At 45.5% G+C, this 25,735-nt stretch overlaps 2 protein-coding genes across 3 annotated transcripts in view; one reads left to right on the top strand and one right to left on the bottom strand.

Moving 5' to 3' along the window:
* Ubac2 (UBA domain containing 2) overlaps positions 1-25,735 on the bottom strand; it is a 138,126-nt gene that overhangs the window by 92,483 nt on the left and 19,908 nt on the right. For both annotated transcript variants that reach the window (XM_021182051.2, XM_021182053.2), the window contains exons 2-4: positions 19,677-19,804; positions 17,511-17,630; positions 16,654-16,763 (exon numbers count right to left, since the gene is read on the bottom strand). In XM_021182051.2, coding sequence (XP_021037710.1) covers positions 16,654-16,763; positions 17,511-17,630; positions 19,677-19,804 — 358 coding nt within the window. The remainder of the gene's footprint in view (positions 1-16,653; positions 16,764-17,510; positions 17,631-19,676; positions 19,805-25,735) is intronic.
* Gpr18 (G protein-coupled receptor 18) lies at positions 9,482-13,690 on the top strand. Its single transcript, XM_021182054.2, has 2 exons — positions 9,482-9,718; positions 12,489-13,690. Exon 2 carries the CDS (start codon positions 12,523-12,525, stop codon positions 13,516-13,518), a length of 996 nt encoding a protein of 331 aa, XP_021037713.1. The 5' UTR covers positions 9,482-9,718; positions 12,489-12,522; the 3' UTR covers positions 13,519-13,690.

The raw sequence follows: 25,735 nt of genomic DNA, 5'->3' as shown, positions 1-25,735 counted from the left end.
AGGGAGGGAGGGAGGGAGGGAGGGAGGGAGGGAGGACAGAACAAGTGCCGGCAAGGCCTCAGAATCTAGAATCCCCATGTGCTATTGGCAGGGATATATACAGTTTAGCTGCTATAGAAACTGATTCTTCACATAAAAGAAAAAAAAAATTACCCCTCACTTCTGAGTTTATATTGAGGAGAACTGAAAGCAGATGCCAAGGGGGCGGGGTGTGTCTCTGCACCTATGTTCATAGCAACACCGTCCACAAAAGCCAAGAGGAGGAGTAACCAGGCGTCTGATGACAGAATGGGCAAACACAGCGTGTGTGTTTACAATGGAATAGTATGTAGATTATATGCTCTTACATATTACATCATGAATGGGGCCCAAGGACTGTGCTAGGTGAAATGAACGGTTACAAAAGTCCGATGCTGGGCCTGAGAGACGATGCAACAGGAACAGTGTTGACTGCACGAGTGGGACCTGAGCTCAGCAACTCAGGACACAAACGCTGGATGCTGCAGCTCTCATATGTAATCCCAGCATACTACAGTGAGATGGAGGTGGAGACAGGAGATGCTCCAGACACCCAGGAGCCAGCTGGCCTGGCACACAGCAGTGAACACGAGAACTGAGGCTATCCTCTGACCTACAAACACTCACTGTGGAATGTGTGGAGATTTCAAAAAGACAAACGTTCCACGATTCTACTTCTGAGGCAAAGCAGTCTGACCCCAGAAGACAGAGAGCAGAGTTCAGGGACCTGGGGTCTGGGTTAGTAAGAACTCACTGGGTGGGCGCTGAGCTTCAGTCTGGGAAAACAAAGCTGATTCTGCAGACTGGGCATGTAACCATGTTGAACTATCCCTTCAAAATGAGTAAGATTTGAGGCAGGAAAGGGAAAACAGGAAAGTGGAAAAGCTGGGGACATTAAGCAAAACTTAGGATGTATGAAACACTAACACTTTGTAAACTAATTTAAAAATATAATTTTTTTAAAAAGAGTTTGAACACGGAACCCTAGACGGTGGGTAGGCAATGCTTCTCTTAGAAGACAAGAGCTGTGAAGTGAAAGTCTCAGTAATGGGCATGGGGTACTTCCTTCTAAGTTGTTGGTTAGGAGATCCTAGCGGCCCTCCAGCAGAGGCAGGCTACTGACACTCCTCTTGGTGGCCCACTCCTACTAGATGGTAAGATCCTGTTGCTGAAGGCACAGCACACTTTGAAGACAGAGAAATCAAGCTGAAACTGACCTAAAAACCTGCTCCCATGGGCCATCTCTCATAGCTCCAGAAGGTGCTACACATGCCACTGTGGGGGTGGGGGTGGGGGGGGTGCATCAATTGATAGTACCTAGCAGGAATCCCTGGATGCTAAAATACTGCCTGCCAGGCAAAATCTGCAGCAGCAGGGTGAGGGCTATGAGGTGACCAACCACTTTCTGATTGGATTCAAGACCAGCTACAGGAAGGAATCTGTGTCTCATACTGTGTTACCTGTCAAAAGCCCATGGCTCAGACGGTTATGGGCCCTGTGGAAGTCTTAATGACAATGTCCCTATTGGCTCATATGTTTGAATACCTGGTCCCCAGTTGGCGGAACTGTTAGGATTAGGAGGTGTGGCCTGTTGAAGGAGGTCTGTCACCAGGCCTTAAGGTTTCAAAAGACTTGCCCTATTCCCAGTGTCTGCCTGCCTTGTGGTTGTATCTCAAGATGTGAACTCCTGCCACAGCACCATGGCTGCTGCCATGTTCCCTGCCATGATGCTCATGGACTCTAACCCTGTAAGTTGCCTTGGCCGTGGTATCTTATGGCAGCAATAGAAAAGAAACTAACACAGGCCCTAAGGGAAAGCCTACTGCTGTTTTAGTAAATGTACGTGCTGTTGTGCTGCCCTCTAAACAGTTACATATGGGCCAAGAGATCAGCCCCGCTCTCAGCCCTGGCCAGGGAAGCGCTGTCTTCACAGCTGCAGTGAGCACAGACTAGGAACTGGTCATAGTGCTGAGTGCCCTGACTTAGACAATGTACCTGTACCTGTAACTGTGTAACTGCCCACAAGGCTCAGGGAATGTAATGGGGGGGGGGGCGGGGAATGATGGTAAACAGTCTTCAGGACACAACATGGCCATCACACTCACGAATTCTCCACAGCTATGCATACCTGCACAAGGCTGAGCCAGGCAGCACAAACTGGACTGAGTTGGGGGAGGGAGAACATGAAGGAAGGGGGAGGAGGAGATGCTGTTGGGAGGTAGATCATGGATACACTGTATCATGGATAAAATTGTCTAGATAGATAGATAGACAGACAGACAGATAGATAGATAGAAGTATGTTTTTAAAAGATGATGATTTTTGCTTATATGCATATATATTTTGAAAAATATGACCTATTAGTTCTATCACTAACCCGGGAATACACAGTCATACAGAGGAAATCTGTTTCCTAAAATAAACAGGATGCTTCTGATGAGGGAAGAAATAGTCTATAAGCCAAGACATCTTAGAAGACTAAAGGGCTTGTTATCACAGGGTACTACTTAATATAGAAGCAATCTTAAGTGAATGCTAAAGCATTTGCATAACCTACCACTTATTTTTTTTAATTTTTTATTCCAATGTTAACAAGATTTCAAATCAGGTAAAGGCCAATAGTTCAGGTGCCACTGATCACCTGTGTGTTACAATAGAAGCAGAGGACCTATCAAAGCAGCTCGACAGCGTCCATCACCAAAAAGGAGACGAGAGTGGATGAGGAATTGGAACCACTCCATGTGTGACTGTGACTAACTGCACACCGCAGCTAACTCCTCTGGAAACAACAGAGTCTCTCATCCCAAACCCTCAGTCCCTTTAAGGCAAGCCTGACAACCTATTTCTTGTTGTCTCCTGCTCTCACTTGATGTCCTTAAGGTGACATTTATCAAAAATCGCGAGGCATGCATTTTTGATCCACTGCCTAACTTTAGAAAAACATATCCCTAGCTGAATCACTAGGTCCATTTACCAAGGGCCTCCAGTGGGAAGCACTATGCTGGACACCGAATCATCTGAGAGTGGCAGCTCTTCATTAACAAAACGAGAAGAAAAGAGGAGGTGGAAAAACAGCCAAGGGTCTGTAAACACATTAACTGTAAGTGAGAGATGCCACAGGCAACTCCTGTTATTAATTCTAAAGCCTATGATTGCAGACCCCCCCAAAAAAAAACTGTGACATTAAGTGCTAGAAAAATAAATACATACTACAGGCAAGGGCAATGCCTCACCATGCAAAGAAATGCTACAGCAATATGCCCTGATCTCCAGGTCAGAACTTTCCAGCCCCTGCAACCTGTGGTGGCGGGGGTAGTGGGAGGAGAGGGGGAGACTGCAATACACATATGTGCATGGAAGTCAAAGATACCATTTCTCAGGCACTGCCAGCTTTGTGGGGTTGGAGGCCTGGAACTTGCAAAGCACACTAAGCTGACTGGCTGGAAACCCCCAGGAATGCCCTTGTCAGGGTTTCCCAGCACCGGGCTTGCAAGTTATCACGCTTGGACATAGGGATGACTGAGTGAGTGAGTGAGTGAGTGAGTGGGTGGGTGGGTGAGTGAGTGAGTGAGAGAGTGAGTGAGTGGGTGGGTGGATGAGTGAGTGAGAGAGAGAGAGAGAGAGAGAGAGAGAGAGTGAGTGGGTGAGTGAGAAAGAGAGAGAGAGAGACTGAGTGACTGACTGAGTGAGAGACTGAGCGAGTGAGTGAATGAATGAATGAATGAATGAATGAGTTCTGGGGCGCAAACTCCGGCCCTCACGTTTAATAAGCATCTCACTGACTGAGCTAGCTCTGTGCTTAAGCACTTCACTGAACTGCCTTTGCTGGGATTCTTCTGGGGCTGCATGGCCTGCTCGTGACAAGAAACATACAAGAGTCACAAACTTTTGTGTCCATATGGAAAGTGCTAGAGTAAGACAGGAACACTATCACAACCATCACGTGCTCAATTTACTGCACACACTGAGAGGAAGACCTGTGAACAAAGCCAATGCTGTTCATTATCAAGGAAAAAACAGCATGGACGCCTGGCTCCTCAGCAGGCTGATCATGTCTTCAAGAAGTTAACCCCAAAATAAATAAGATAAAAATACACACACTCACACTCACTCACACACACACACACACACACACACACACACACACACACAGGCCACAGCAAATGAGGACAAAAGGCAGCAGGGCCCACACACCTCAGGACACAGATACTTCTGAGTCCCTGCGGGCCCCAGTGTTCCCTGCGAGGGTAGAGACAGGAGTGTCATTAAGTGACTCCTGGGGACTCTGAGGTCCCATCCTGCCAGCCTTCATTTATATTGCTCCAGAAAAAAAAATCTGGAAGGCCAAAGTAAAATACTAGTCTGCCCAACTGTACAGTATCGAGGCTAACTTAACACGGCTTGGATAGTTCATGATTCAGGGAAAGACTCCAGCACAGCCACCCAGCCCCAAATTAGGGAAGGATGAGGAGAACTAGTATTGGTGTCTACAGAACCCAGGATACAAGCTACCGGGTACATGGCAATTCACAGAGATCCCAGGTGGTGAAATAGCACTCACAGGAACAGCTTCAGAGGCAAAAACACCCATACCCAGAATGCCAATTCTGAAGCCCAAACTTTCCTGAAAAAGCCTCTCTGGGTAGGATAGGAAATGTACCACACATACAGAAACTGAGTGGAATCTGAGGAATCAAAGGCTAGGAGCACCTGACTTCCAGGCAAGAGAGGCCTGAGCTGAGGGCACATTTATTCCCGACTCTTTCCTGCAGAGAGCCTAGTCACTCCTCCACACAGCCAGCGACTCACAGGGCTCTCTCCTTCCAGGAGAGATGTGGCTTTCTGTAGTGAGGTTTACTCTTGTGGTAGCTGCCTCTTCCTTGTATACCACTCTCTTGACACGAAGAGCAATCCAGTGTCCACTCTACAGCTGGTGAGTGAGGGGTTGTTTCTACTTTGGGACTGTTACAGACAAGGCTTCTATGAATGCTTTTTACCTGTCTTCTGGTCTCACTGGCTGTATGTCAAAGAGTCATCTGGGACATAGCATTTGCACACCTTCATTTACAACTTAATACCAAAAGGTCTTCTGTGTTTTAATTCCCACCAGCAACATGCATGGATTTTGAGTGACAGGCGCCCAGCACCCACACTGCAAACCCTCATCTCTGTGAGCACCTGGCATGTGGGTGATGCTATTTTTTGGGTTTAGTTTTCATGATCACAAATGAAGTTAGCAGACATGCTGTTTGCTGATGATGTAGACACATTTGGGGTTAGGTTTTTTAGTTTTTGTTTTTTGGGGTTTTTGGGGGGAAGTGGCTGTGTTCAACTTGCCCACTAGATGGCAGAGTTCTTCCGAGACGCAGATCTACGGGCAGAGAGAATCTAGCCTTGAAGATGAAGTCTTCTACCAACGTGCTTAATGAGAACAAGAAGGAGAGATGACTATTTCTGAGAACCAACTATAACAAGGATGGTAAGTATATGACACATGACACAGAACAGAGCATACAGCCTGAAAAACAGAAACAGCCCATTTTGACTGCCTTTCCCAATTATACAGATAATGGCAGAAAAATCAGTTGAGTAATTAAAAACATTAGCTGTACTTCTAATATGCAGACACCTATACACTAAAATCCTCCATCTCACATTCACCTGGGAGTTCTTTCTTATCATTCAGTGCCCACCATCTTTAAATTACTGTCCCACGTGCCTGAGATCAAGCTCTAAACACAAAGAGTTCACTTGGGCTCAGCTTTGGTGGATCTGGTCTGCGCCTGTGGAAAGGTATCATGTCTCTCCCTAAGGTCTCTGCCACCTTCTGAGAATGAACTCCAGGCTGAGGACCAAACTCTTGACCACGGACTTCTGGAAAACACGGAGTATGTCACAGCCCTGGTCTACTGTCAGTCCTCTTTCTCCTCAATGGTAACTTCCTAGTATGGAACACAATACCCACACACACACTCAATGGTGACTTCCTAGTGTCACACACAATACCCCCACACACACTCAATGGTGACTTCCTAGTGTCACACACGATACCCCCCACACACACTCAATGGTGACTTCCTAGTGTCACACACGATACCCCACACACACACTCAATGGTGACTTCCTAGTGTCACACACGATACCCCCCACACACACTCAATGGTGACTTCCTAGTGTCACACACAATACCCACACACACACTCAATGGTGACTTCCTAGTGTCACACACGATACTCACACACACTCACTTCTGTGTGCATCTCCTTTAACTGAAATCAGAGTTTGCAGTTTAGAGTCAAGTGCATCGCAATAGCCTTGGGGTTTTCAATTGGTTGGACCTCTGAATAAGTCTGCGAACTCTTGGCCTGGCGTCCTAAGACTTCAGAAGCTACAGGTCTGGTGAGCTCCCAGGTAGAAGTCCTTTCCTCCGAGAATTTCTTAGTGACAGACGATGCTTTTGTTGCTTATTTAGCTAAGCGTATCTAGCACATTGATGGTCATATCTGGATTCAAGTCATTTCTTATAAAGTAAGTAACTCTGATTATATATGTTCATAAACATTTTAAGATGCACAAGAGACAGAATTAAGAAAGGCTAAATTAAATAACACAAGGAAGTTTCTCTTCATACTAAAGTAGCTATAAGAGTATGTCTATAAATCACTGGGATTAAAAACTACATTTAAGCCAGGCGGTAGTGGTGCGTGCCTTTAATCCCAGCATTTGGGAGGTAAAGACAGGCAGATTTCTGAGTTCCAGGGCAGCCTGGTCTACAGAGTGAGTTCCAGGACAGCCAGGGCTACACAGAGAAACACTGTCTCGAACATTTAAATAATCTCTTAAGTCTTTATTCAGAAATTCCTACTATTCAAAACACCCGAGCCCAGGGCCTGGCCCTTCTGAAGCAACAATTGTTGGGACACAGCCTGAGAAAGTAAGAGGCAGGGACAAAGGTTCCGAACTGTCAAATCAGAGTGCTAGGGCCACCTGGTCAGGACTCCTCCCCTCTTGCAGAACAGTCTCTGTCCGTCATTCTCACTCTTCTCCAGCTATCAACCACTGAGGGCTTGCTGTCCACTGTCCCCATGCAGGGGCAGGCCAGGTAAACAGTGTTACAGCAGACCTCTAGCCACTGCAGGAAGTCATCAGGATGATATGCTCGCACACCTGTTACGGTTGTGAACCATTCAGACCATGAAATACAACTCTGTGTGTGGCAAAAACAAAGCTTTAACAAAAGAGACCCATCCTACATGCAGACATGCTGCACGCATGTAATAACACCCTTGGAGTCATCCTACATGCAGACATGCTACACGAATGTAATAACACTCCCAATAGTGTCTTAACTGAATCATGTTGACTTAAAAACTAGGTTCTCCTACTAAATATATAAACTCACCTACACAGTCTTCAATGCTCAAACTAAACCTCAAAGTGAGACCAAAACATTTCATAAAGTACAGGAAACCCTGCCGTCTCTGGAGTATGAGAAAACCCTCTTTGGTAAGAATTCTCTCACATTCCAAAGTATGTGAGAAGACCAAAACTAACTCAGGCATGGTCAGAAAGTTCCTGGTAAGAGTAACAGATTCCTGCAGGCAAGGTGAGGCGTGCAGGAGGGCCACTCCTCCGCCTCCTGCACAGACCTCTCACCACATCTCAGGCAGCTCAGTGTCCTTGCAGTTGGATCTGGGCTCAGACGACCATCCACCACTCCCCCCTCTCCATATGTTCACTTTCTTAGCTATCGAACAATGTTAAATGCTCCTTAGCTACAACTCATGTCAGCACCCCCAAGCACATGGTGTAGTGGTGGAGCATCAAAGACAACGAGGTGTGTGCCGGCCACCCAAGCATAAGGCACAGAGCTGGGGCAAGGAACCGTCCAAGCCAGCCCAGCTTTAGAAGGTAGAGAAGAAGTCCAAGAAATGGGGGAGGAAAAATGGCAGCTGTGAGGTGGTTAGAGGGAGGGTTTACAGGTGGGTTCTGCCAAGCTTTTGGGAAGTTCCGAATCTGCCCTGGGCACCTTGCACTAAGAAATGCAAGTTCTCAACTAAGAATGCTACATACGGGGAAGACTCAGTCTTAGTGAGAAGATACCCCAGACTCCTCATCTGTTGACTGTAGCAGCACAATCAGTACTTCCTGTCAGAAACCTTCTCACAGAACACACTGGGTCCCAGTCAAGAGGTATCCGTGTGGCTGACCTGTGTAGCATATGAAAAAACATAACTTCATATAAAACAATTATGAAGTAACTTGGCAATGCCAAAGCAGGTCTAGAGAAGGTTTCAAGGCAGTCACCTCTCACCCACACAGGAACTGCTGCAGTGGTCTCCAGTGGCTCTACAGCACATTATTCTGGAAGGCTCCCACGCCTCCCAGTGGTTTGTTAGCACAGCTAACTTCACTACCTTTTATAGAATGAAAGTTTAGCACTTCTGGGAAAAGAAGCAAGGTTCTCAAACTACCTCAAGTTCAAGCTGTGGCAGCTGTGGTGGCTGACAGCTGGAGTCCAGCTCTCAGGAGGCAGAGACAGGAAAACCAGGGTAAGTTCAAAGCCAGCCTGGTCAACACAGCTCCAAAGCAGCCGGTAAGGCCCCATCTCATAACAGGACGGACAAGATGACAGGAGCCATCTTAAATCGCTCACACTACAGGCACAGAAGCAGCTAAGTTCGGCACCATTTAAAAGCTGGCAAATAATGTGTCGCCGATGTAGACATACTTAGAACTGGACAAGGGCTGGGCTACTGTAAAGAGAAAGTTAAACTCAGAGTAGCTAGACAGCGATGATCTGGGCTGCCCTATCCTCCCTTCTGTGGGTTTCACTTCCCTTCTCAGCTGACAACACTGCTACATGTAAATTCCCCAGTCCTTCCCATGGTTTACATGGATGTTCATGCAAGAAAAAAATTTCTGCAAGTCTTCCCTGAGATGGAAAATGGACAAAGTGTAGGAAGTACCTACAGGATCCAGGAACAGATCTGCAGAGCAGGGCAGGGCAGGGCAGAGCAGAGCAGAGCAGAGCAGGGTCATGGAGGAGATGACTGGGGTGGCTGAGGTGGCAGGTGCTCTGTTCACAGCAGAGCAAGGCCATGGAGGAGATGACGGGTGACCGAGGTGGCAGGGTGGCAGGTGCTCTCTTTCAGGCAGGACTTTTCTGGAGAGGAGTTCTCAATCCTATCACATGAGTGCTATGCATTTCAACTGGATAGAAACTACACAGGAACAACAAAGGGCTAGACAAAGTCACAGAGCTTAGAAAGCAGCTAGGCTTTGAACCTGCTTTGCCCAGTGTCAAATCTCCTGCCTGTAAGTGACACAAACTTCAAACATCAAAACAAGCAGTTAATTCAAGAATATATGCCTTTCTTCAAGATATGCCATTGTTTCAAGAGCAGCCCGAGATGAGCAGGACTTCATAAACAAATCACTTGTGAAAGAGAAAACCACATCCAGGGTAAAGTCCCACGCTGAGTGTCTCATTTCAGAGCGTTTCCTGAAAACGGCAGAGCAGTGCTCAGAGCTCAGCAGACCAACCCCACTATCGGTACTACATCTCAACAATCCTCCAACAAAACCAGCCAGCACAGAGACACCATCTACCTAACACAGGCGACTCTGGGCACTCTCTCTCCGGGACTGGGCAGAACGGCAAACGGTCACCTCTCAGACAGCCTTTGACAGACAGGAGGTAAGCTGCATTCAATTAATTTCATGGCAAACCATTATCAGAAGTAATGTTGCGTTTATTAAACTCAAAACTTCTGTTCCATCAGATGAAGAACTTGAAACAACTGGTTATTCTTTTCCCAGGATTCAGCACTCATTTTCAATATTTTTTATTAATAGTAAAGTGTAGAGTTTTAAATGTTTTTATTTTATTTTTGAGATTCCAATATAATTACATCATTTCTTCCCTTTCCTCCCTCCAAACCCTCCCACGTAACCCTCCTTAACCTCTTACAAATTCATGGCCTCCTTCTCTTTTAATTGTTGTTACACACACACCTAAATACATATAACCTGCTTGTCTGTGTAGTGTTACTCACGCGTGTTTTCAGAGCTGACCATTTAGTACTGGATAACCAGTTGGTGTGCTCTTCCTGAGGGAGGCCTATTGCTCCCACTTTTAGCACAGAAGCTAGTAGTTCTTGGTGTAGGACTGAGGCCTCGCTCTCGTTCCCCTGTCATTTAATACATTATGTTGATGACATAATACATCATAACATAATTCAATGTCTTTGTCATATAGTTTCAATTACTGTTTCATGAAATTACTTGGCTTCAACTTAAAAAAACAAAAAACAAAAAAAACCACCAAACCTACAGATAGTCATGGTACTTAAGTTTCCAAAAGTTAACCTGAAGGACAATCAGTTTTCAACACTCACCCAAAATCGTGCAGAACATAGTCCGTATGGTAATACGGAGACACGAGCATCGAGCATTGCAGTGAGCAAGTGAGCACAGTGAAAACTGGGGCAGGTGGACTACAGAAAAGCAGCCAGGGAAGGACAGCCTGTAGATACAGGTGTTTCCATGACAACACCAGGGAGAAAGGTGATGGAGGAAAGCCCAGGACTTCATTATATCTCAGAGGCTTCTTTAAAGACCACAGTGTTTAAGCCTCTAAGTCTCCTTTGCTTAATATTAAAGATTTAACTTTACTATGCAGTAATTTTCTTATTTGTGTAGAAACTAGTATTCTAGTTATATAAATTTTGGGGGTGCAGGAATTAGGCTATGTAAAGCAAACTAGTTTCAAACAGAGATTCCCCCTCCCTCTGCCTCAGAAGTGCTAGGGTTAAAAGCATGTGCTACCATTCTCAGCCTTATTTGGAAATTTTAGTACAGGTTTTTAGATATAAAGGATTTTATTCCAAAATCACATTTAAGCCAATTATGTGGCAAACAACAATGGGAGCAAAGGAAAAAGCACACATGTACCTGGTCCTGTCTACCCAACTGTGCAAACTAATTCTCATCAACCAGGCTGTTAATCCTCCCTATTGTTTCACTAAAGAAAGATTCAGAGCTGAATTAAACATCAGCACGCTGCAAAGTGACTTTCTTAAGGAAAATTCCTCATCCACCCTCCTATTTCAGAGAGATGCCCCCAGGCTGCACTCTCCATCTGAAGCATCTTTACAGCCTCTGCTGGCTAATGCACCCTGGGGACGGGAATGCCACACTGAGAGCACCATGTGTATAAGCACTACTAGAATCCTTTGCTTTTTAAATAAGCAGTTTTTGATGGTGGGACTATTAGGTTCTGTACACAATTAGAGCCTCTCAGACCTACTTCTCTTTGACAGAATTTACATTCATTTACGTGGTTCAATTTACGTGGTTAAACTCAAAGAAACTTCTCTTCAAATCGCTCCTTCTCAACTCAATGTCGCATTGATGTAACTGCACTTAAATTCCAGGACCCTGGTAGTGGAAGCCCCTGCCCCAGATACTCCCAACTGTTGCTCTGGGTTTCCAGTAGACCATGACACAGTAGTGATTCTAGACCTACAATCATCTGAAGAGAATTCAGGACACTAGTCAGAAGTGTTTGAAACTTCGATAAAGGGGGTGGGGCCAACAGATTTGACTGACAAGCCAGAGAGCTGCATTACCTCACCAAATACCATTCCCTTCACGGACGGTCCACTCAGCATGCCCCACTATGTGCTGGAGAGGCAGCAAAGGCAGAGAGAGAAAGACCAAAGCTCCTAACCGCTCACACGTGAGAATCAGTCACCAGCTGCTTGGTTCTTCTGATTCATATTTTTGTAAATTATGATTATATTTTGTGAATGAAAAGTATTTGATCACTACTTATTTGAGTTATAAAGTATTTAAACAGAATAAAGATAATAAAAATTGGCAAGCCTTTTTATAAGATTTAAAATATAGACTGGCCCTTTTCCCCCTAATCCAGAGAATTCCTACTGTCTCCTACTTTGGTTATTTGGGGAAGAGAGAGATGAGCAGGGTCAATGAAACTGGATGAGTCTCCTAGAGCATCTTGGGGCTTGGACCCATCTGAACTGACCAGTAAGTATAAAGACCAGGACCAACACTCAGGCAGGCAGATCTCTGTGAGCTGAAGGCTGGCTTGATCTAAATACTGAATTCCAGGACACCTAAGGCTATATAGAGAGACCCTGTCTCAAAAAAACCAAAGTAATGGGGAGTGGGGGAGTCAGACAGGCAGATGGGCAGGAATTCATAGCTCAGTGAGTACACAGTATTCAGAGGACCTGTGTCCAATGCCCAGTGCTCCAAAAATAAAAACGAGTAGTCAGTCAGAGAGGCAGTCAACAGTGGCAGTGACGTCCAGGTGTCCTCGCAGTGCTGAAGCACGCACTCGGAGTCTTCAGTATACAATGCCCTCAGAAAGCAGCCCTGGGCTCTGCGGTCTCCACCTCCAACCAAAGTTCTCACCCCTGTTTTCTCAACCATCCTCACAGGTTCTACATACCATGGGGGCCGGCCTGCTGTAAGATGGCCGCCCTGAGCAATCACAACCAGCTTGTTCTTTCTAATGGCTCACACCCAGAGGAATACAAAATCGCAGCCCTAGTCTTCTACAGCTGCATCTTCCTGATTGGGCTGTTTGTTAATGTCACTGCGTTGTGGGTTTTCAGCTGTACGACCAAGAAAAGAACCACAGTGACCATCTACATGATGAACGTCGCCCTACTGGACCTCGTATTTATACTCAGTCTGCCCTTTCGGATGTTTTACTATGCAAAAGGCGAGTGGCCATTTGGAGAGTACTTCTGCCACATTCTTGGGGCCCTGGGGGTGTTTTACCCAAGCCTTGCTCTGTGGCTTCTTGCTTTCATTAGTGCTGACAGATACATGGCCATCGTACAACCAAAATACGCCAAGGAGCTGAAGAACACCGGCAAGGCCGTGCTTGCGTGTGTGGGGGTCTGGGTAATGACCCTGATCACCACTGTCCCCCTGCTACTGCTCTATGAAGACCCAGACAAGGCCTCCTCCCCGGCCACCTGCCTGAAGATCTCCGACATCGTCCACTTAAAAGCTGTCAACGTGCTCAACTTCACGCGACTCATATTTTTCTTCCTGATCCCTTTGTTCATCATGATTGGGTGCTACGTGGTCATCATTCACAGTCTCCTCCGAGGGCAGACGTCCAAGCTGAAGCCCAAGGTCAAGGAGAAGTCCATACGGATCATCATGACCCTCCTGCTGCAGGTGCTCGTCTGCTTCGTGCCCTTCCACATCTGCTTTGCCGTCCTGATGCTACAAGGACAGGAGAACAGCTACAGCCCCTGGGGAGCCTTCACCACCTTCCTCATGAACCTCAGCACCTGTCTCGATGTTGTCCTCTACTACATCGTTTCCAAACAGTTCCAGGCTCGAGTCATCAGCGTCATGCTGTACCGCAACTACCTTCGCAGTGTGCGCAGAAAAAGTGTCCGATCGGGCAGTTTACGGTCACTTAGCAACATGAACAGCGAAATGCTTTGAGTCAGAGCAAGCTGCCAGTCTTCAGTCTCTTTAAAATTCTTTTCCTATCTACTTTCGGGTGAACCAGCATTCTACACTATCCAGTCCCTTCTCTAACAAAGAGAAATAATAGTGATGAACTTTAAAAACTTCTGTGTATTCTAGCCACATGATTAAATACTGAGTATTCTGATATGCTCATTCATTCTTATCTGACAACTTGTATAAAACATGTAATAAAAGTAATAAAAATAACACGTGCATGAATTACTTGGGGGTAGCACTCACATTAGGCTTCATAATGAAGCCTTATCTGAGAAGGTGGTTAACCGACTTAACATTTTTACATTCTGTATACAATATACTCACGGGAGGGAAGAAAAGAAGCTATCATTCAAAATAATTTGATGGATCCCCCTTAGATCGAGTTCACCCTTAGGATGTATTTTATGTTCTAAACATCAGCTTTCTTTCTTTCTTTTTTATTTTATTTTTTCAGTTTTTTCGAGACAGGGTTTCCCTTTGTAGCCCTGACTGTCCTGGAACTCACTCTGTAGACCAGACCAGGCTGGTCTCGAACTCAGAAATCCACCTGCCTCTGCCTCCCAAGTGCTGGGATTAAAGGCATTCAAGCAACCCCTGCCCAGCTCGTATTTAGCTTTTAATAATGTAGCTACATTGAAAACAATGGAGTTTGTTTTGTTTTGTTTTTTCTGAGTTGAAGTAAGTTGTGAGCATCCCTAGATGTCAGGTGCAGTTTCTACACAGAGCACTAGAGAAAGACAGCCCAGTCTATGCAGACGTCAACAACCTTGCTTAGAGTCTAACTCAGGCTCATGTTGGTAATTATCCTCTCAGTGTCTCTGAATATACCAAGTAAAATCCTTCACAAAGACCTAAATAGCACAGACGGTCGACGACGAGGAGTCAGTGACATGAAAATAAATGCATGCAATATACATTAGCTGAATTAGTAAAACATTTGTTGTAATACTGTACACAAAAGTCTGAGCAAGCTGGGCGGTAGTGGCGCATGCCTTTAATCCCAGCACTTGGGAGGCAAAGGTATTTTGGATTTCTGAGTTCGAGGCCAGCCTGGTCTACAAAGTGAGTTCCAGGACAGCTAGGAACATACAGAGAAACCCTGTCTCGAAAAAAACAAAAACAAAAGAAGTCTGAGCAATCCCATCATGGCAAGAGGTATCCGAGAGCAAGCTGGCTGGGGGAGGCTAGAAAGGGTGGACAGCATTAGAATACAGAAGCTTAAGGAAAGAAGGGAACCAAACAGGGTTGCAACTTACAAGCTGCTAGTAAAGGTGCCTACGTCACCTCTTCACGGTCTGTGCAGAGCATCTCTAATCAATGAGCGGAGGGCCAGCTACAAACCAAGCTCACACACAGTACAGAGCACAGGCACTTGCATGAGGTCACGAAACTAGTAAGTGGCACAGCTGGAACCCAGCCCTGTGCAGGCCAAGAGCACACTGCTGCGCCTCCCGCCACTCCAGGTGGTCCCTGAGGACTCTGACCCTTAATTTTAAGGAAGTAGAGATTTCAAGGTTTGGGTTTTGGTTTTTAGTTTAAGTCTACCACAGCTGTGACAGTTGTTTGCATTCTTTAACACTGAATTTTATAGTGTGTGTGTATGAATGTGTGTGTGTGTGTGTGTGTTGAGGAGAGTGTGTGTATATGTGTAGGCTATAGCACACATATGGCGGCCATAGGACAACTCACTTTTCTCCCTCCACCTTTATGTGCATTCACTTAGGCCATCTGGCTTATTGTGTGACTACTCTCCAGTCCCATTCTTACACCCACAAATTACACACATGCCTCCAAAACTCAGCAGCCTTTGTTGAGAACCAGTAAGAACCGGCCTGATGAGAAACACTCTGAAAGAAATGAGTGCCTCAGCAATGCTGTGAACCGAGTTCTTCTCTAGAACTACCCACAGCTCACAGGTGCAGCCCAGACTCCCCAGTCTACCACAGTAACAACATGTGAGCCCTAACAAGGGTGTGCAGCGGTGGTGACACAGGACCCGTGTCACCACCCATATAAGACTCAGATAAGACTCAGAACCACACGTTATTAAAACAGCTGAAGGGACCATTCATGCTGACTCTAACCCAGCACTAGTTACACATCCAAAACAAAGATCCAGCCTGCTTTACAATGGAGGGACCTAATATACCTAACAGTCCTCAAACCCATTCTGAATACTTAGAACAAGAATAAAGTTAGCCTGAACAGAATTTTAAATATCCAGCCTCTAATTTCACACTACCGTGTCTCTCAAACATAGGCTCATAGACTTGACTGTGATATTCGCTGAGGCCCTTTGCATCCATTGTCAGCACTGGTCTTGGCTCCCAGTTACTGCACACACTAACAAGTCTTACTTTAAAGATCAACACTATATGGAAGTACAACCAAGCTGGTCTGTCACTGTGGGAAGCACAAAGCTATTACCTGTACACCAACTTTGCTCTACCTTTGTGGAAGTACAGAAATAATAATCTAAAAATTTCTCCAGAAACTTAACTTCAGTACATTTATTTTATTATCAGTCTATTTAACTTTGTATTTTTACATTTAATTAGCTCATAAAATTACAACAGCAAAATATCACTATAAAAATACACGAAACAAATTCAATCTCGAGGAATTCGGGGTTGTGAGCTTATTATCCTAGTACTTAGAAAGCCTGAAGCATAAAAATCTTTAATTAGAGACCATCCTGGGCTACATAGGAGACATTGTCTCAAACAAACAAACTAACTAACTAAAATTGTTGAATAATGTTAGAGCTGAAAGAAAGAGGAAATTACTGCAAAACTGATCAGTTGGAGGACATGAGGATCTGTAAGCACACTGCATTCTCCTCACACACATGCCTACCATACCTGAAAGTATCAAGTCAGAATGTGACAGAATCACATTCACTGTAGCTCAGGCTGGCCTGAAACTCACTATGTAGCACAGGATGGCCTTGAAATCACAGAGATCACCTTCCTCTGCCTCCTGAGTGCTTAGACTAAAGGTGTGGCCAGCTTAAAAGACTTTTGGTGAGAGTTTGTGAATGACATCATTTCAAATAGATTTAAGAATCCTTAAACATCCTAAATAAATGACTCCAAACTATGAGCTACTTACAATCCAGAAGGTAAGTTACTGGCCACTGTGACACCAAGCGAATACTGCACGGCTTCCACGAGGATAAAGTCAAACAAGGCTGACAAGACCCAGGAACCCAGCAAGAACGACTACAAGTAAAGACAGACGAAAGTAAGTTACCTAAAAATAATCAACAGTTATTTAGCTAGTATGAGTTAGGGTGTGGGGTATGAGTACGGTCTATATATACAGGTTTCCACGGATACACGTATATACACTACATACATATGAACACACGCATAAACTTATTTCTATGTTGCTTGTTTTTGTTACTTTTCAAAACTGGGAAATGAGCCGTAATTGTTCACATGCATTAGCTTCTCCAATTCCTAGATATGCTGGGAAAGACATCTAATTAAAACCTAGTGCTAATAAGTAGCACATATCTAGTAAGCCAAATAAATGGCCAGGATTTCACTAGATAAACTTCTATTTAGAATCCTTAATTCTAATACTTTGTCATGCTATTGGCTGTAAGTTAATTTTTTTCCTTTGGTTAATGTCCAAGTCACAAATCAGATCTAGAATCATGTAATTTAGGCAATAATTATAAATAATATACTAAGTTTTTTAAAATGGAAGGCATTTTTAAAATAAGGGCCCAGAACAGTGTTGTACATCTGTGGTCCCAGAGGCCTGCCTGGACAAATCGGCAAGACTTCACTTCAAAGTTTAAAAAATAAACTACAAGGGCTGAAGATGTAGCTTGGTGGTAAAATACACACACCTAACACACAGGAGAGCGAGGAAGTAGCACATATGCAAATGAGGAATGCAGATCTGGTCACTTCCTTCTGGAACCTCAGTAGAAAACACTAAAGCATGGGATAACTTACTGCGAACTTCCTGCTTCCATATCTTCTTTCAAATATTCTGAAGTTATAAATGAGAAGACCACTACAGAAAGCGTCTTTCAAGTCAAGGCAAATTATTCTTCCGCATATCAGCCTCCAAATCTGCACAGAGGTTAAAAGCAGAGCATGGTGTGAGGGGGGCCACACACCCCCAACAGCGAGAAGTCTCTTCACTTATCATAATAAGATGCATCTTGCTAAGGCAACAGAAAAGTCCTCGTAAAATCCTCCGCAGTCAGGGCACCTGCTGCCAAGCCTGACGCTGTGAGCTGAAGCCCCAGAACCCACGTCGTGGTGGATGGAGACCATGACTCCACAGATCTGTCCTCTGACCTCCACGTGAGGCACCATGGCATATTCACTACCACACCCACACAAAAATAAGTAAATAGATGGTTTTCCAAAAGGGTGGGGAGGGTGTTTAGTAGGACACACAAACACAACCAACTAGAATGAAAAACTAGTGAATGTTCACTTTACACTACTGAATTTAAAAGCAAAGACGTAAGTGACAATTTGGGTAAAAGTCAAAATCTGTACTTTCTGAGCTCAATCACCACACCCATGGCAGCTCTGGGGACCTGTTGATAAGTATTTTCATCTTATAAAGACAATCAGCTTTGGAAATCCATCCTCTGGCTAGGTGGAAATAAAGACATGCATAAAGAAAACACCACTTTCCAATTCTGAGTCTTTAACGTTCTCCAAATGTGAACGATCCCAAGACATCTGCAAAACACTCTGACTTCACTTCCCCTTCAGTTACAACAAATTAACCCTGAGCTTCCTTTGAGTTACTGTAAACTGGAAGTCAGAACTTACATATTCACTACTTTTAAGCACATGGCTCAGCGCTGTTGGGAACGTACAGTGCTGTGCACTGTCCTATTATCCTAAACGCTGTACGGTGAATTAACTTACCAGCTTTCCCACAGCCCTGGTGACCTCTGTCTCACTCTCTGCCTATGAATTTGCCTTTGTTAGGCACATGCATCCTGAGGAAGATGTCAGTGAGCAGAAACACGTTTATGCTCAGGGTGGCAAAGGGAGCTGCCAGGGCACCCAGCGAACAGGTACTAACACCAACCCCCACACGAGACCCACTCATCAACTTTGAAGGCCGAGCTCTGTTCTTTCCATAGCAAAGCTCTTCCTCTTGGTTTAACTCCCTTTATAGATGCATTAATTCAGAACGTGTTTCAGATGAGTGAGAGTAAACCATCTCATCAAATATACAGAGACAGGTTTTGGAAAATGTGGGTTCTCTCCTTCCACCATGCGGGTCCCAGAAAATGAACTCAAGTTCTCAGAGCTGGTGACAAATGCCTTTAGTGACAGACCCATCTCACTAGCCCACAAATTCTCTTGAAGTTATAAACTGAATTTCCATAAGTAAAATCTGAAATAGAAACTACCAGTCAGTATAAGGAAATGCTTTGTTTCTCCATTATAATCTGTTTTACTGAAAATATTGTGGACATAACTAGAAAACGTGCTGGTTAATACAGCATTAGTAATATCTCTCACAGACCCAGGAGCTTTGTGCTCAGCCTTATATGAGGTATCTCTATCACGCTCCTTCCTAAGGCTTAGGGAACACTGCCAAAGAGGGGATACCAAGACTGTAAAGCCAGGAGTTGGGGGCATGCTGTGAAACTGTCCTGCATGTGTCAAGGCTGTCTCACTTGTGAACTCACTGCTACAGAGCCTAAATGAGACCCACACAAGGTCAAGCCAGTCAACACTGCAGCATGGAGAAGATGGGGGCTCATGAGCCCCAGTCCTAGCTGAGGAGATATCAGCAACTGACGGCTGTTGAAAGAGAAGGATCTATTTCTTTACAGGTGTGACCCGGATAGACTGACCATTTTCCCACGTTCCAGAGAATGACCCTATATCCATGTGCAGATGGGCAGCAGTGATTGGAGGAGGAGGAGATGAAGTTAGAAGGACATGGTGGGGTTAGGAAGGGCTGGAGGGGGATAGAGCGGGTAGATATCATCAAAATACAAGCATATATTTAAAGAAGATTTTAAAAGCTGTTGTTGAAACTTTAGGGGTTTTGAGAGACTATGGAACTGTAGGAAGAAAGGGCAAGTCTTTCTACACCCCCTCTCCACCCAGATGCCAAAGGAGCAGGGTGCCCACCTGGAAGTCGTGCTTGACAGCATGGAGGTCATACAGGAAGAACTTCTGACAGTGAGGCAGCAGGAGGGTCAGCAGGAGGGACAGGGCACTGGGGACCAGCAGAAGACTCTTCGACAGAGGTGCCTTATCTAGGAAGAAAACCACGTGCAGAATGACTGGGATTTTCAAAACAAAACAAACCACTCACAAGATGAAAAGTGGGAGAGCAAATTTGTTTAGAATGAGGAGGAAGCCTAAGTCCTGCCGCTCAGGCATTTAGCTCTTCCTGAAACATCTACCAGCAGCTGTGACCACTGGCAGCAGGCAGGCACGACTCTCTGGAAAGGCTTCACTGTCAGCTGGCTTGGACAGGAGATCAAAGGCAGCAAACACCCAGTAACCTCCAAATAGCACAGATCCCCCCAGTCAGCACCTGGGGGTGACAGAGTCATACATTGGTTTGAAAAGATTTTAGATGATAACACTGCTGGCTGCAGTGGCCTCCCAAGGTTTTCCACAGTGAACAGGAGGAACTAAGTTGAGTTTTCCAGGAGGGCTTATGGGACCTCTGCCTTTTCCTATGTGGCCATCAGGTGTGTGATCATCTGTAACTGAAGCTACAGGCGACCAACACATGACAAGAACTAAGGCATCCCAGAAGACACGCTGCAGGCAGAGGCTTCACAAGACAACTCCCCAGGCATATTACACGACCCTGAGATCACAGGGAATGAAAAATACTGGAAACCCAGCCAAACCCACATGAAGGGCAATTCACATTTTCTTATTAAACACTCCATTTGTAACACATAACAACAGATCCATTCTTCTCAAACCACTCAATGCTTTTGCAAAGAAGCAAAGCACTTTGGCATTCGAATGTTTTTCATACACTATGATATACTGATTATTAATGTTACTACTTTCATTTCCCTGTACATTTGTAATGATAGAAAGAGGTTTCAGCTAATATGACCATTTGTAAGGTCCTGCAGTCCCAAGGGCACCTGCGCACATGCAGATCTTTCCTCAGCAGCTCCTGTACACTCCTACTCCCCACTTCCTCCTAGGAAGAACTCCAGCCTCACTCTTGCTCTGCAGACCTCTACACTCTGGGCCCAACTGCCTCCAATCTCATCTGCTTATCTCCTGCTCTTTGTATCCTTGCTGCGACCCTACTGTGCACCTCACCACTTCCTGCACACAGTGGCTTTTAACTCTTTTGGGAAATGTTTCCAGAGTTATTTCTCTTTCCTCCAGACTGAGGGAACTAGCCTAGACAGTGTCCCCCACTCTGTGGCACTTGGGGTTCCCTTCCGTTCTAACTTCCCAATGATGTGAAGGACACCAGAAGGGAGTCCACAGGCCAGAGAGAAGACATGCCCAGCTTACCAAAGGCAAGGCCACTGGATACACCACTGATGGACCTTTCAGATTCTGTGTCTTATTTATAAGAAATCCCTGCGGGTGAACTTTCCCATCACAGTTGGTGCTGTGGTTATAGTGTTTGTGCAAGCACACAGAAATAGCCCAGCTATTTCCTCCCTGATTAGGCCTTGCACACATCTACACCGGAACTACTATACAGTGCTGCACACTCTCTTCACCAAGGCTTGCCAGATCCCAAACCTGACGGAGCTACTATTGCCTAGGGCCTCCACAGGACACGAGGGCCCAAGGCTGTGAGCATAGCCAGCCTTAGTTTAAATCTCAGCTTTCCTTGCCTGTAGAATGCGGAATGAGAAGTCGGCTGCTGTGTCAGAACTCATATGAGGCTCCGTGGTATGGCACCTGCCCAGTCCCGGAACTGAACCTCGTGCCTCACCACTGCACCCACACACACACACCTCGGGCCTCACCACTGCACACACACACACACACACACACACACACACACACACCACGCCCTCCTACCACCCTCACCATGACAACACCACTGGTGGGTGGGTTTCTCTCCAGGTCCAGGTGAGATTCTTTATTCCTATGACAGGACCAGAGAAAAGATGCAGTCATGCAGGCACACCCAGAGGGCAGCAGCTCCTCTCCCCACTTTCACCTTCCCTGTGACAGACAGCCACACCTGCCTGAGCAACTCAACATGACTAGAGAAACACAGCTGAGCTGTAAATTCCTGGTCCCAAGTCTTACGCTGGTACAATTCTCTGACCAGCAATTCCAAAACTGCTCTCTAGAAACCTACCCGGCCTTCTTATTTCATGTCATCTCCTCCCGACCCCTCCAAAGGTCACTTTGCCAATGACTATCAATGAGGTACCTTGGTTATATCCCTGACCCCAACTCTAAAATCAATCAATCACGAATGTTCCTAGGCCCTAGGATTCAGCAGGGACATCAGGACAAAGGCCCTACTCTTGTACTTACCATCCACAGGAAAAAAAAGAAAAGAAAGATTGACATGTGGAAACAAATGCTACAGGAAAGCCAAGCAGCAACACCTGAGGCTGCTGCTATCCACCATATATCCCTTGACATGTATCTCATGTGGGTTCTCAGACACAAGGCAGTGTTACTAATCTCCATCAACAGACATTATGTGTAGCAATGGGACTTGCTTGAGCCACATAAACCTAAGATATGTCACTTCCAGACAGATACTTAAGAGTCAGTGAATCATTCATGTTCTTTTCCTCTACCAGAGCTCAAGATGGTGGCCACTCGATCCAACAGACGATCTAGCTAAAGACAGTGGAGGATGGACACTCCCACCCCCAGTTGATCCTCAGTGGCACTGGGAAGCAAGGCTTGTTCTTGTGAATCAGGCCCCTGGGCCTCAGCCTTGGTACTTACTGGGGAGAGACTTCTAGTGGAAGAGGCAGGTGTCATTCTATATGGGCAGCCAGGGAAGACCTTTCTCAGTGGTAAATCCGCACAGAGTAAGTGCATAGCAAGTAAGCCTTGCAGATATCTGAGAAGAAAATCTACCAAAGGAAAACAAAAATACTCATGCTTTAAGCAGAACCACATTCAACAGGCAAGAGAACCAGCCACACTGAAAGCACAGACTATAAGGCCAAGGAAGTGGGAAGCAGTGAGCAGAACCCGGAGGCTTGAGGAGGCTTCCAACCTTCCCTGAGAGTGGCAGGGCGTCTGGGGTGGGGCCAAGGGTGTTAGGTGGAAGGATAATGCATCCAAGTCACACCACTATCTGAGTCCCCAAACTGAGATTACGGGAAGACCGAAAGAGAAGAGGAATCCACGCAGGAGGCTGTTCAGGTGATCCAGGTAAGAAACACTGACAGTCAACCATGGAGCCGAGGAAGGAAGGGGGCTGCCAGGCCTCCCATGATTCTGAAACCACCCTACAACAATCCAGCCTACTTGTCTTGACAAAAGTGAGCTTAGGTTCACCAGCTCTGTGACTGAAGTGGACTGTAAGAAATCCTAAGATGTCACAAATTCAATTTTAAAGGAAATGTGTTTCTTTGTTAGTTCCCACCTCAGTTGCAGTAGAGCACAGACTCTTGGTGGCAGCAGCTGAGTCTGGCTTGCTTGTGGCTGCAGCAGCCAGGGATTCCCAAAGGCAGTCGATGGGCCTGTGTTAGCTGCATGGGCTCTGATGGAGAACAGGTACTCAAGTACGTACCCAACTGTCCATTGATGAACTGCCGCATGCCGTTTCACAGCCACATAGAGCCGTGAAAGGGGAGGGAATTCTGAGTGCTACACTGTGGGTGAACCCAAGGTCACTGAGCCAAGTGGAACAAGACTGTGATAAGAAGGCAAGTATCCCATGGTTCTCTTTACAAGAGGCATCTAGAATGGTGAAATTCATAAAATAAGAAAGTAAAATGCTGGCTCACAAAAGCAGTTGGCACTAGGGAGTTGCTTAATGACATGGTTACAGTTCTGGAAGTAAAAAAAAAAAAAAAAAAAAAAAAGTCCTTTAAAAGTATGAGGCTCATACACAAAACTGTGGATGAGCCTCATACTGCGGACATGTGCACCTGAACATGAATGAGGCTACACGTGAAATTAAACATTAAAACAGGAGCTGGTAGGGCTGGAGAGATGGCTCGGCAATTAAGAGCACTGGCTGCTCTTACAGAGGTCCTGAGTTCAATTCCCAGCAACCACATGGTGGCTCATAACTGTCTGTAATGGGGTCTGATGCCCTCTTCTGGTGTGTCTGAAGACAGCGACAGTATACTCACATAAATGAATTAAATAAACTTTAAAAAGAGAGAAAAGAGAAGCTGGTGAGGTGACTCTGTGGTTAAGAACACTGGCTGCTTCCTAGAGAACCAAGATTTGATTTCCAGCATTCCTGTAGCGGCTCACAGCCATCTGTAACCCCAGTTCCGTATGGCTCCTATAGTACACATACCTGCAGGCAAAACAATCATACACAGAAAACAAATTGTTTTAAAGAATCAGAAGTAAACAAAATTACTACTGAAGGCTAGCAAGAAATTTAAAAAAAAAAAAATCCCGACACATAAGCTTGACCAATGATCCTCAAGAGCCGAGTGAAGACGAAGGGGAAGCCGACTCTACAAAGTAGTAGTCTGGCCTCCATGGCATGCACACTCCCAACCCACCAACGGCCACTCAAACAAAAAAATCACTAAATGACTTATTTTTTATATAACCATTACAATTTTATCCAGGGCAAGGGGGATATAAACTAATCAATGTAATCTACCATATGAACAGGTTAAAAGACATCAAACTGTGACGAGTCTCACTAACACGGAATAACAATTAAACAAAGAAGGCCATGAGTCTGGGACATGTGGGAGAATCTGGAGAGAGGAAAGAAGGGGGGAATTTGTATAATTACAGTTTCAAAAAATAAAATTTAAATAAAATATGGTATGTTAAAGAAAACACAAGCTCCCCCTGCTCTACATTGCCTCTAGCACTAACACACACACACACACACACACACACACACACACACACACACACGCGCGCGCGCGCGCGCCCTGTTTACTCTTATGGCCTTGCTCCTGGCACTTACTCCTTCCTGTACCAGGGCCTTGGGCACCACTCCCCACCTCCCCAGAACAGTCTGCTCACGACCAGGGCCCACTGCAAACACCTCCCTCAGGGCTTCACTCTGCTGTGCTAGTTTCACAGTACTCATTTAACCCCTGTCTTCATCATCGGACAGACTCTATGACGGCAGAAGGTTTCTCTGTCTGTTCCCTATTCTATCCCCACAGCTCAAACACCACCTGGTATTCAGTACCTTTGATGGTAAATAAACGAATCACAGTCTAATTCTCAAAATAACCCTCAAGGCGGGCACTACACAGAAGAAGTAAGTGACTTTGGAGAGTAAGTGACTTTGCATAACAACAAGGGCCTGAGCTTGGGCACTGAGGACAAGAAAGATGTGACAAAGACTGGCAGGCAGTTAGCTTTGGGATGTGCACAGCAGCAGAGTGAAGGGCCTGGAGGGTAGGGCAGGGGGGGCACACAAGATAGCATCATCAAGTTCCTGAACCACTTTTGGCATGCCCTGTTCAGTCCAATGGATCTCTCAACCATTTCAGAGAAGCTTCTAGTAGCAATAGAAAGTAATTAACACAGACCTACAACTAGCCAAGGTTCAGAGAGTAAAAGATTGTAGACTATTCAGCCCAAAAATGTATACCCTCCACCCGCCAAGGCTCAGAGATCACTGAGGAAGGGGGGGGGGCAGAAAGAGTGTGAAAGCAGAGGTGGTGATGGTGACTGGGAAAACACATACACACACCCACACACCCAACCCCCCCCACTCCCCCCACCCCCGCTGCCTGCATGAACTCAGCAAGCCCTAGGGACTCAGGAGTGTAGAGCACACAGTCCCACCCCAACAGCGCAGCTGCTGACAACTGTGAGCTGTGGAGAGAAGAGCATTTTCTCTGGGAATACAGCCCCATGTACACTGATCACACTCTAGGAGAAAATCATATATCCAAGAATATTTTGGCAGCACAAATTACCTTGAGGGTTTTGGTGTTTGTAAAAGGTCACAGAGCTAGGTGGACAAAGAAAAGGTCTGGGAAAAGTTGAGAGGTGATTTTGACCAAAATATATTGTACAAAACTCTCAAAGAACTAGTAACTTTTTTA

This window comes from Mus caroli, chromosome 14, assembly GCF_900094665.2.
Source record: "Mus caroli chromosome 14, CAROLI_EIJ_v1.1, whole genome shotgun sequence".
NCBI classification, from domain to species: domain Eukaryota; kingdom Metazoa; phylum Chordata; class Mammalia; order Rodentia; family Muridae; genus Mus; species Mus caroli.
This window is presented reverse-complemented; position numbering and strand designations above follow the sequence as displayed.

Bases quoted from the DNA above. Each gene is read 5' to 3' on its own strand.
- Gpr18 (XM_021182054.2), top strand. From the start codon at position 12,523: ATGGCCGCCCTGAGCAATCACAACCAGCTTGTTCTTTCTAATGGCTCA.